General features: G+C 33.8%; 1 protein-coding gene across 1 annotated transcript in view; it reads left to right on the top strand.

The window, feature by feature from the left end:
* The window catches only part of epha4l (eph receptor A4, like), a 38,151-nt gene that overhangs the window by 24,492 nt on the left and 1,652 nt on the right, over positions 1 to 12,007 (top strand). The window contains exons 6-16 of the mRNA XM_058744523.1: positions 1,949 to 2,073; positions 2,321 to 2,480; positions 2,903 to 3,017; positions 3,738 to 3,790; positions 3,876 to 3,989; positions 4,072 to 4,257; positions 8,810 to 8,871; positions 9,647 to 9,856; positions 10,475 to 10,624; positions 10,836 to 11,029; positions 11,810 to 11,971. Of these exons, the coding sequence (XP_058600506.1) occupies positions 1,949 to 2,073; positions 2,321 to 2,480; positions 2,903 to 3,017; positions 3,738 to 3,790; positions 3,876 to 3,989; positions 4,072 to 4,257; positions 8,810 to 8,871; positions 9,647 to 9,856; positions 10,475 to 10,624; positions 10,836 to 11,029; positions 11,810 to 11,971 (1,531 nt within the window). The remainder of the gene's footprint in view (positions 1 to 1,948; positions 2,074 to 2,320; positions 2,481 to 2,902; positions 3,018 to 3,737; positions 3,791 to 3,875; positions 3,990 to 4,071; positions 4,258 to 8,809; positions 8,872 to 9,646; positions 9,857 to 10,474; positions 10,625 to 10,835; positions 11,030 to 11,809; positions 11,972 to 12,007) is intronic.

Genomic DNA, 12,007 nt, shown 5'->3' with positions numbered 1-12,007 from the left:
ATGGGAGAGGCCCGCCGTCGAGCTGCTGCTACAGCTGGCGAGGGATCGAATTGTTTAACAGAATCACACACACACACTCGTTAATGCACAGAGATGAAACTCTAGCTTAAGCATTTGAATTTGGGACGCTTGAAGATAATCCAACAGTGAACGTTTTCTGTGCTGATTGTGGGGAAGAATTGATCTATATATTATTGCTTCACGGTTAATCTAAATAAAACTTGAAATTGCAAAATAGCTTATTGCAAAGTTGGTGATTTAATTAAATATATGCACTGCATGTTTCAAAGTGAAGCACAGCACTGCAGCTCATGAGCCAGGGTTTCAAAGCTGCTCAATTCACAGTAGCTGCTCTGCTCCACATCTGCTTTTGGTTTGGATCTCTTATAACATGCATTTGTAAATGCAACATGCACCAACCATCTTCCCAAACTTGTAATGAGAATCACTTATAAACCGGCTGTTGACATCAAAAGAGAAGCTTAAAGGGCTCCATGTGGTTTTCTTTCAAAATTAAAGCTCAATAATTTAATGTTTGTAAATTAAGAAATTAAGACAGCCATAAATATTAGTATTATAACAGGGTTATTCTTAAAAAAAAAATTAAGCCTAATTTTTTTTTTTTATAAAGTGCATGTTGTCAACAAAAGAGATACTTTATGGGTTCCCTGCAGTTTTGTGTCAAAATAAAAGCTCAATAGTTCAATGTTTGAAAATGAAGAAATGAAAACAGCCATAAATATTAGTATTGTAATTTTACTTTCATTTTAAAATAAAATTTATTTTATTATATTATTATTTTTCTTCAATACTTAATTAAAATACTTTTTTTATTTTACAGGGAAATAATTGTAATATTTCTTGTTATCGCTTAACATTTTCGTTCTTCTTAATGTTAATATTTTATAGTCATATTTGCAACCCTACAAACAAACTTTGAAACATATAATTATAATCAGTTTTTTTTTATTAGATTTTTTTTCTCTAAATCGTGCAGCCCTACTAGATATGGTAAAATATGTTAAATAGAACTAATAGTTAACTTTTTTGCTAGCTGAAAGCATCTTCATGCAAGTTTGTTTACATGTTTTGAAGAAAATGCAGGTGACCATTTAAAACTCGCCGCTATGATGTCAGCGTGTTGTTAGTGGTTGTCAGGGTGTTGCCATGTGGTTTTTAGGGTTTTGCTATGTGGTTTTTAGGGTGTTGCTATGTGGTTTCTGTGCGCATTAGTTTTTTGTTTGTTTGTTTGTTTGACACTTTGATTTTTCAGCTTTCAGTCACCTAAAACACCATTTACATGTGGAAACGAGGCCAAAACTCTACGTTTTCTGAAACATCATGGCCTTAGAGTTTGATGTTTGTTCAATGGCAAGTACTGTATGAGCAATTGTAATAGTGATGCTTGACTTGGCAAAGACCACTAATTAGCCAAAATACTCAGGACAATGTGTAGGACTTTGCCAAAAACAGCATTTGAATTCTGTGGAAATATGCCGAGCTTTCTGTAGCTTTGATGTGTGGAGTTGTTCTGTTTGGTGGAGGAAGCTGATACATAAAGATCTTTGTCATCTTCCAGATCCGTTTCCACTTTCCTTAGCTGTTTTTCTCTTTTTGTTTATTGTGTTTTCGACTCTGTGCGATTTGGAAAAGCGGCGAAGACGACACACATCTCTGTTGTGTCTGATTCTGAGTCTGTTTGACTTTCTCACCCTCAACAAAAACAGCTTCGGGGGAAAAAACCAAACAGACAATAGCGGTCTTAACTCCAAATCCACAGTTTAGAAGAAGAAAAAGCTCTCCTTGTCCTCTGGGTTTATCCTTTCCCTCTCTGTTTGTCTGTGATGTGATAAAAGAAAGACAGATGTGTCAGGAAAACCTGATAAAAGTACAATTTAGAAAGCATAAACCTTTTATAAATATATTAACTCTTTCTGTCTGTCCTCAGCTCCCTCCACGGTCATGATGGTTCAGAGTAAGGACATCACGCGCCACACGCTCTCTCTGTTCTGGGACGAACCCGACAAACCCAACGGCGTCATACTGGAGTATGAGGTCAAATACTACGAGAAGGTGAATGTTCTTGTTTTTATTTGTCATATTTTAAAAGAATAACATTTTGGGTACACTGTTCCTTTAAGAAGTTATTGTTCAAACATACTATAGCAATCCCTGTGGACATTTGCTCTCTGGATAAACAGGAAGTTAGGTGTTTATTAGAGTTAAAAAAAAAAATCCCCTAATGTGCCTTGACTTCTTGACTTCTTACCTTCCTCTTGTCTTCCTTTCTCTGTCTCTGTCTTTATTTTATGAATCTCAGGATCAGAACGAGAGGAGTTATCGCATCGTAAAGACGATGTCTCGCAGCGCTGATATTAAAGACCTGACTCCGCTGACCTCCTACGTGTTTCACGTGCGTGCTCGCACCGCCGCGGGATACGGGGAGTTCAGCGCCCCCTTTGAGTTCAGCACCAACACTGGTGAGTGTAGAGTTCAGAATGATCTAACATCAACTTCATATTATCTCAAAAAATATAAAGAATACCTAATATAAAAAAACGACATGTTGCATCCCAAATGACACACAGTATACTGTACACTTATACACTGTGTACTTATGCGATATTTACTAAGTGTATGAATTATATAAGGTTATTTTGTCATTCAGCTTTAAAATCTGATAGCTCCTCCCCCTCCGCTATGCTTTTTAGATTATTTAAGTGCTTCATTCGGGGTTATAAAATGCACTTTTTCTTTTAGAATTTTCAGTGTGAGTGAACTACTCACTATTTATACTACAAACCAGCATAGAATAGTGCATAAGTATGCGAATTGGGACGCACAATATGCTCTAAATTGTGCTGCATGAATAAGAGAATAAATGTAATTGTGTCTCTCTCAGTCGCAGCTCCTGTTGTTGGAGGAGTCATGAGCTCTGCTGTGCTGCTGCTGTTGGTGGCCGGATGCATTGTTGTTCTCCTCCTCATCCTCATCATTACCTTCATCATCACCAAAAGGTGACAGAACATCTGGTATTTTTTCCATGATGACAGACCAGTGTTGTTATTGTTCACGGAAACTAAAACTACAAATAAAAATAATTTTCTGAAATGAAACTGCAATAAAATAAAATATAAATATTAGATGAAAAAAGTTGACGCACTAAAATTAATAAAACTGCAATAAAAATAAAGCTAAATGGAAACATTTAAAAACTAAAATTTATTTAAAAAATGACAAAAGCACATAACAAAATTAATAGAACTTTATAAATTTTGAACAATTAAAATATGATTATAATAAAACAATTATGCTTGTGTAAGTGTAAAATGAAAAAAATCATTTTAAAAATAAATGATTTATTTATTTATTTTTAAATATAAAAGAGTTTATAATAAATTTGTTCATATATGTTTGTATTACACTGCTCTACATCTTGAAAAAAAATTCTGCTGATTTGCATAAAAGGCTTAATATTACCTAATTTCATGATGCTGAGATCACAAATATCAATAAATGCTTTTCATTATGTACAGTTTTTTTTAACAAAATAATGAAGAATTTAATTTATATGTATCCGCTTTAATGCACTTATCAAAATAACAAAAGCAGTCAAATGTCAAAAGTATTAAAGTATTCAAAAGTACTATTGTAGTGTATACAATTTTTTTAAAATACTACTGTGATAGATAAATAAAAGTATAAATGCTGAAAAAGTGTGAATGTTTTAATCTCAGGAGGAGCAAATACAGCAAAACTAAACAGGCAGAGGAGAAAAACCTGCAGCCAGGTAAGAAAACACCTTTCATTACTCCTCAGCTGGAACAAAAAATTAACATTTTCCATTCTTGAACCTTCCGTTAATGTGCCGATAGGGGTGAGAATATACGTGGACCCTTTCACCTATGAAGACCCAAACCAGGCCATCAGGGAGTTCGCTAAGGAGATCAATACCTCCTGTATCAAGATCGAGAAGGTGATCGGCATCGGTACGTTAACAGCCTTTTTATGTCTTCAGAATGTAATTTACTGACGATAGATACATGTGAAAGTCACTTCCTGTTTCTGTAGGTGAGTTTGGCGAGGTGTGCAGCGGTCGTCTGAAGCTTCCTGGAAAGCGAGAGATCTGTGTGGCCATCAAGACCCTGAAGGCGGGGTTTACAGAGCAGCAGAGGCTGGACTTCCTGAGCGAGGCCAGCGTGATTGGCCAGTTTGACCATCCTAATATTATTCACCTGGAAGGAGTGGTCACCAAATGTAAGTTAAGCTAACATCATAGATTTTTATTTGTCTCCTGCAAGCCTAATATTACCTCTGTTGATGATGCTGAACTCAAAAATATCAGCATTAAGTTTTTTTCACAAAATAAGAAAGATTTTTCAAACTGTATATACATATATATATATATATATATATGTGTGTGTGTGTGTGTGTGTGTGTGTATCGCTTTAATGCACTCATCTAAAGTACAAAAGCTTTCAAATGTCAAAATTTTGGTTTTAATTACAAAAATATCAGAATTTCCTACTTGGAAACATGGTGGAATTCAGGGACAGAGCTGATAAAATTCTCAGAAATTCAAAAAATTAACTATTACGCAAATAAAATGCCCCAAATGAGTCAAAATCCTTACATTTCATGCTAATAAAAACTTATTTATGCTTCTGAGAATTAGACAGCAGAATGCTGTGGTCAGAAGTTGGGATATTAAGTGAGTTCAAACCCCCTAAAGAAACAGGCTGCTGATAGAACGTGTTTTTCTTTTGATGTGCTAATGGTCGTGTGTGTTTATGTATGCATGTCCAGCTTATCTATGTGTTTGCTTGCTGAACGTGTCTTGACAAAAACTGCTATGTGATGCACACACACACACAACCTTGTGGTCTCCAGATGGAGTGGGTCGCTCTGGACGGCTAATGTGAGCTAAAAAGCACAGCAGACTCATTAATCACGTCGTCAGAGCTAAATGTGTTTGGGGTTAGAGTGTCACCCTATATCTCTAACCTACAGCCTCTGCTGTGTGTGTGAGAGAGAGAAAGTCAGACTCCACACACTACACATTTAGTATGTTTCTTATTCGTCTCGGCTTCCTTCTACTTTTATAACTGTCATTAAGTGATAATGAATTAAAAGATTCATTTTAAATGTGAGAAGCAGAATGTTTAAAAAAATCAGAACAGATTTAGATTTTTAATTGTTTTTATTTTATTTATTTTTAAGCATTGTCATTTTTTTAAATTTAATTATATATATTTAATATTTAAAATATTATATATATATATATATATATATATATATATATAATATTTTAAATATTAAATATATATAATTAAATTTAAAATAGTCATTATATACATTTGATACATATTAAATTAATAATTGTTATTTATTTTTATATTTAATTATGTGTATATTTTATATTTCAAATGTGTTATTGATATATAAAATTATGTAAAAATATATTCTAGTAAAGTATATAATAGTATTTTATTATAATATTTACAAATTTGTATAACATACATATCAATATATAATTTATAACATTTAAATATATTAATTTATATAAAATTTGGTACAATATTTATTATTATATCTGTATGTAATATATAGATATATCTCTATTTTTATTTTATTTATTTTTAAATAAGTTTTATATAATATTTTGTATACATTTATAAATATATTTAGTTATATTTAGTTATTTTTACTGATTTAAAAATAAATTATATATATATATATATATATATATATATATATATATATATATATATACACACACACACACAGTCATATATCAAATATCGGCACCCTTAGTAAATATGATCAAAGAAGGCTGTGAAAATTAATTTGCATTGTTAATCCTTTTGATCTTTTATTTAAAGAAATCACAAAAATCTAACCTTTCATAGGATAATAAGAATTTAAAATGGGGGGAAATATCATTATGAAATAAATGTTTTTCTCAAATACATCATCATCACAATGAGAAAAACCAAAGAATATATTTCTGATGTGCAGCAAAAGATAATTGAGCTTCACAAATTAGTGAAGTGGCTTTAAGAACATACTGTCTTTATAATAGTTTTGATGGCATTTTCATTTTATCTGATAAAGTAGCGCTCACGAGCGGAGCTGTTTAGATTACAGCCGTTACCGTGGAAACCGCTAGTTCTGCCGCTCTCAATGCGCCTCCTACTGGCAGAGAATCAGATTCTACTCCGCTGTTTTCAACATCATAATAAATGTGTTTTGAGCAGCAAATCAGAATATTAGAATGATTTCTGAAGGATCATGTGACTGGAGAAATTATGCTAAAAATTCAGCTTAGAAATCATAGGAATAACATGCATTTTAAAATATTTTCAAATAGAAAACAGTTATTTTAAATGGTAAATATTTCAAAATGTTACTGTTTTTGCTGTATTTTGGATCAAATAAATGCAGGCTTGGTGAGCAGAAGAGAATTCTTTAAAAAACTAAAATCTTACTGTTCAAAAACCTTTGACTTGTAGTGTATGTTAGCCTATAGTTTGAAGTTAAAGATATTAATATTAATAAGGTGAGTCTGAGATGTTTAATTGACAGTGATTTCACATTTCTTGTTTGTATGAAGGCTAAATACAAATAAAAGGTGAACATTAATTTATTTGTGCTGTCTAAGTTCACATAACATCTTAACAACAATCCTTGTTGATTATAGACCGTAGTTGTCGCTCAAACGTCTTTTAATCATATAAAGGTGTTTATCCTTGAATGGTGCACTGCAAAAAAATATTTCCTACTTAGAGTTTTTGTCTTGTTTCTAGTCCAAATATAAAAAAATTCTTAAATCAAGAAGCATTTTCTAGACATGTAAAAATTATTGTCTTGTTTTCAGAAAAAAAAAGTCAAAATTAAGTGAGTTTTTCCTTAAAACAAGCAAAATAATCTGCCAATGGGGTAAGCAAAATAATCTTATTTCAAACCGAAAACAAGATTATTTTGACTTTTGACAAAATTATTTGAGAAATTATTTGATTTAAGAATCGACTTGCCATTGTGTGTGTTTGGGGGGGGGGGGTGGTTTAGTTTGGTTTATCACCTTTTTCACCCCTGACGAGTTTGCACCCCTGATAATACAAACACAAACCTCAAAAACAACACAAAAATGGGTCACTGAGCACAAACCCAAGCTTCTGCTGGCCATTCCAGTCCTCTGACCTGAACCCTGTAGAAAATGAGTGAACTGAAGAGAAGAAGCACCAACATGGAGCTGGGAATCTAAAGGGTCTGGAGTGATTCTGGATGAAGGAATGGTCTCTGATCTCTTGTCAGGTGTTATCTAACCTCATCAGGCGTTATAGGAGAAAATTTAGAGCTGTTATTTTGGCAGATGGAGGTTTCAAAAAGCATTGAATAAAAGGGTGCCGTTAATTGTGGCCAATGTGTATTTGAGAAAAACATTTATTTCATAATGATATTTCCTCCCATTTTAAATTCTTATTGTCCAATGAAAGGTTAGATTTTTGTGAATTTTTTTAATAAAAGATCAAAAGGATTAACAATGCAGATTAATTTTCACAGCCTTCTTTGATCATATTTACCAAGGGTGCCGATATTTTTGGCCATGACTGTATATATATATATATATATTTATTTATAAAATAGTTAGTTATATATTTGTTTTTATATGCATGTTATTTAAATAAAGTATGCTGTATATGCTAAAAGTAAGTTTTGAGCAGCAGGTGAAATAAAAACATTGATTTATAATCTCTTTGGATATTCAAATGGTGGGAGACATTTCTAACAGTTGGATATCAGCCAGCACTGTCAATGTTTAATTTAATTTTAGCTCATAAACGTCCCCATGAAACTATAAAGCCATCTTAAGTCTCCTGCTTTGTGTTACAGCAGAGCTAATGGAGTTGAATACTTCATTTGCATAATGTAAATGAGTATGAAGTGAATCTAAATATGTAAATAAGGTGGTGTGGGATAGCGGGGCCTCTCGGTGTCACTCATCAATGATTCAACAGCATTTCTTTGTGATTATTTGACTTTTTATGACTTGTGTTTAAATTATATTATATTTTTACATTTTTTTAAATTTTTTTATTATAAATAGTATATTGTGTTATGTTTTGATGGAGATTATAACCCTTGTATCTCAGAGTTCATTGTCAAATGTACACATGCATGTCAGCACAGCCGTACACGCGAAGTCAGTAAACGCTTCATTAGCATTGTAATAGGGTGGGCGGAGAGGGGCGGGGCTGGGAAACTCAGACAGTGAGGGGGCGGGGTCAGAGGTCACCTGCTCCTCAGGCCCTCTGGAGGAGCTGTCAGTCAAACTCGCCTCAAGGTCATCAGAAAGGCCAGCCCAACAAAGATGGCCGACAATGTGTCTGATCGAGCTTTATTTACCACACTTCCTCTAAAGGAAAGGAGCATTGGCTAAGTGTCAATCAGCCGGCCTGTGACTGTGTATGTTGATTCTCTTTGAATAACTGATATTCATGTTCTGTGCTCGGTGTTTACATCTGGTTGACACTTACTTTTGTGCAATTCACAAGAAGTTTCAGTAAACGGTGTCGCATATGCCCTGTGCATCTCTGTCAGTGGGAAAGTTTCACTGCTTGTTAAATAGATTTACATGTATTAAATTAATAGACAGCTATATTCAAAGTGATTTATCCTAAGGAGGGAGTAATATAATAAGTGCTATAATACAAAACTCCATTATCGTTCAGACTAGATTTGTTGTATTTTCGTACAGAAACTTACAGAAATTTAATTGTTCTCTTTTTGTCTCTATTTGTGATTGCAGGCAAACCAGTTATGATTATTACAGAGTACATGGAGAACGGCTCACTGGACATGTTTCTCAGAGTAAGATTGTGTTTGAGAGTCTCTACGGTGTCTTTCTACATTGAAATAAAATCTGTTTTAAATTCTACATTCATTTGTGAATTTCAGACAGTAAAACATCCGTATTAACAAAAATCCACTGACAGATATTTTCAAAGTAGTAGTGAATTTCATGCAATTTCACACACACACACACACACACACACACACACACACATACGTGTATATAGTAAGTATTCTAAATGCATATCTATATATAAAACAAATGTTATAATTCAGTCACGTAAAAATAATCATATGGCCTATTTTGCTATATTCCTGGCTTTGGAAATATTGTATCACTCAAAGTAATGCCAATAAAGCTATTTTGAATTTAGTTACAATTAAGGTTGCAAAGGGCCGGAAAATTTCCAGTAATTTTAAGGAAACTTTCTAAAAGTTTCCAAAAATTCTGGAAAGTTTCTGTAAATTTTGCGAAAGTGTTTCAATACACTGTAATTCACCACTACTTTTGAATGGCCATCAATGTAAAATTATGCTTTTTGGCTGCAGAACAGTGTATTTACATCTTTAACTGACCCATGCTAACTAGTAAAAATCTGTCCCTTTGGACAAGCAACTGATCTAGTTTTGAGCAATTAATTTTCATTGTGAAAAAAAAACTGATGCATGACATGTTCTCGGTAAAGGAAACAGTCTCCATCCTAAATGATTTACGAGGACAATCATGACTAGAGTAACTTTGATTCTTGTCAGGGTGTCGTTATTCAGGTCTGATGTGTTCTTACTCTTTCAGAAGAATGACGGCCGCTTCACAGTTATTCAGCTGGTGGGCATCCTGAGAGGAATCGCATCCGGAATGAAATATCTATCTGACATGAGTTACGTTCACAGAGATCTGGCAGCACGGAACATCCTAGTGAACAGCAACCTGGTGTGCAAAGTGTCTGATTTTGGGATGTCCAGAGTGCTTGAAGACGAGCCAGAAGGAGCGTATACTACCAGGGTAAGAGTGTGATTATGTTTTTACATTTATTCATAAATAATTTTACATTCATATTTTCAAATATACAACTTTTGGACATATAATGGCCAGTTATTTTGTTTATAAATATAGGAACGACACAAGCTTCTTAACCAACAGTGTTGTTTTTGTATCATTAATATAGTATCATAGTATTTATTAATATTTTTCATTTGTTTTTAGTTTATTTTTCTGTTTTCATTTTCGTGTAAGCTTTAGTCATTTTTGATGTGTTTGTTGTTTTTATTAGTTTTTTTGAAGGTCTATTTAATTTTACATTTTTTTTTATTATTTCAGTTTTTAGTGTATTTTCAGGTTTAGTAATTTAAGTACTTGAACTATTAAAAATTTGAAGTTTTACATTTTATTTCAGTTAACATATATATATATATATATATATATGTGTTCATATATGTGTGTGTGTGTCACAGAATATCACAGAATTATTATCAGAATTTCACAATATTAACACTGTTTCCGATACTGTTATATGGAATATCAGACTTCTAGGAATGACACTTAATCAGATTAGTTCTGTTGTATAATGCTGTTTAGAATTAGATGTTATTATTGTCAATAACATGAACCTGTCAATCACAGGGAGGGAAGATTCCAATCCGTTGGACGGCTCCAGAAGCCATCACATACAGGAAGTTCACCTCAGCCAGTGACGTGTGGAGTTATGGCATCGTCATGTGGGAAGTGATGTCATATGGTGAACGACCATACTGGGACATGAGCAACCAGGATGTAAGTGGCACTGTACCACAAATCTAATTAATTACGTGTGCTTGTCATGCCTTCAGTGCTGGTGTTCCCATGGTACGCTTTCCAGAAGCGCATGCAAAGTTTTAATGCTCGGGTTTATCGTGCTATTGTGTGCCATGCCAAGTTATACAAACGGACTGAATGCTGTAGTCCAGCAAGATCAGCCTTTCATTTCCTCTCCCCTGTTTCCTAGGTGATAAAGGCAATAGAGGAAGGCTACCGGTTGCCGCCGCCCATGGAGTGTCCGCTGGCTCTGCATCAGCTCATGCTGGAGTGCTGGATGAGGGAACGATCGGACAGACCCAAATTCAGCCAGATCGTCAACATGCTGGACAAACTCATACGCAATCCTGCCACGCTCAAGAGGACGGCGGGAGACGCCAGCAGGTGAACATGCACACTTGCAGATACTCACACTGAGATTTCCATTCACTTTTTTATTGCCATTTTGGGTATATTTTGGTACAAGTCCTAAAATATGTGTTTGGCATTTGTCAATGCTAATTTAAAAATTATGACCATGAATTAGTTTGTTCTGTTCTTCTGGGGACATTTTCAGAAATTTATTCTTGACAGAAACGGCTTATAACTGATGTTCTCTTTAACCCTATAATTTGCAAAGAAATTACTCATTTTATTTAGCAAATATGCATTAAATTGATCAATTGTGACAGTAAAAACATTTATAATATTAGGAAAGATTTGCATTTCAAATAAATGCTGTTCTTTAATTAATTAAAATTCATTAAAAATGTATCGTGGTTTCCACAAAAAATACTAAGCAGCACAACTGTTATTTTAACAGCATTAAAATAATAAGAAATGTTCCTGAGCAGCAAATCAGCATATTAGAATGATTTCTGAAGGATCATGCGACACTGAAGACTGGAGTAATGATGCTGAAAATTCAGCTTTGATCACAGGAATAAAGTACATTTTAAAATATATTACATGGAAACCAGTCATTTTAAATTGTAATATTTCAAATAAATGAAGCCTTGGTAAGCATGTTAAAAAACATGAAATATCATACAGACCCCAAACTTTTAAACTGTTGTGTATGTTTCAGGTTTAACCTAAAAAAAATGCTTTTTGGCACACACATACAATTCTGACAAGTTCATTTTCTCAGGATTAAAATGTATTCTCTGATGTTGTTGTCCTCAGGCCCCACCCCTCCACGCTTCACCACACCCCCTCTGAAGGCTCCGCCCCCTCTTTGGGTTCTGTGGACGAATGGCTGAAAATCATTGGACTTGAGCAATACAGAGAAAACTTCAGCACAGCAGGATACTGCAGCTTAGAGAGCGTCTTACCCATGAGTCACGAGTGAGCATCACTTTAACATTACACACTCAGTTACAC

Source organism: Onychostoma macrolepis, chromosome 15 (genome assembly GCF_012432095.1).
Source record: "Onychostoma macrolepis isolate SWU-2019 chromosome 15, ASM1243209v1, whole genome shotgun sequence".
Classification (NCBI taxonomy): Eukaryota; Metazoa; Chordata; class Actinopteri; order Cypriniformes; family Cyprinidae; genus Onychostoma; species Onychostoma macrolepis.
The sequence above is the reverse complement of the archived record's forward strand: the minus strand, read 5'-3'. Positions and strand labels throughout refer to the sequence as shown.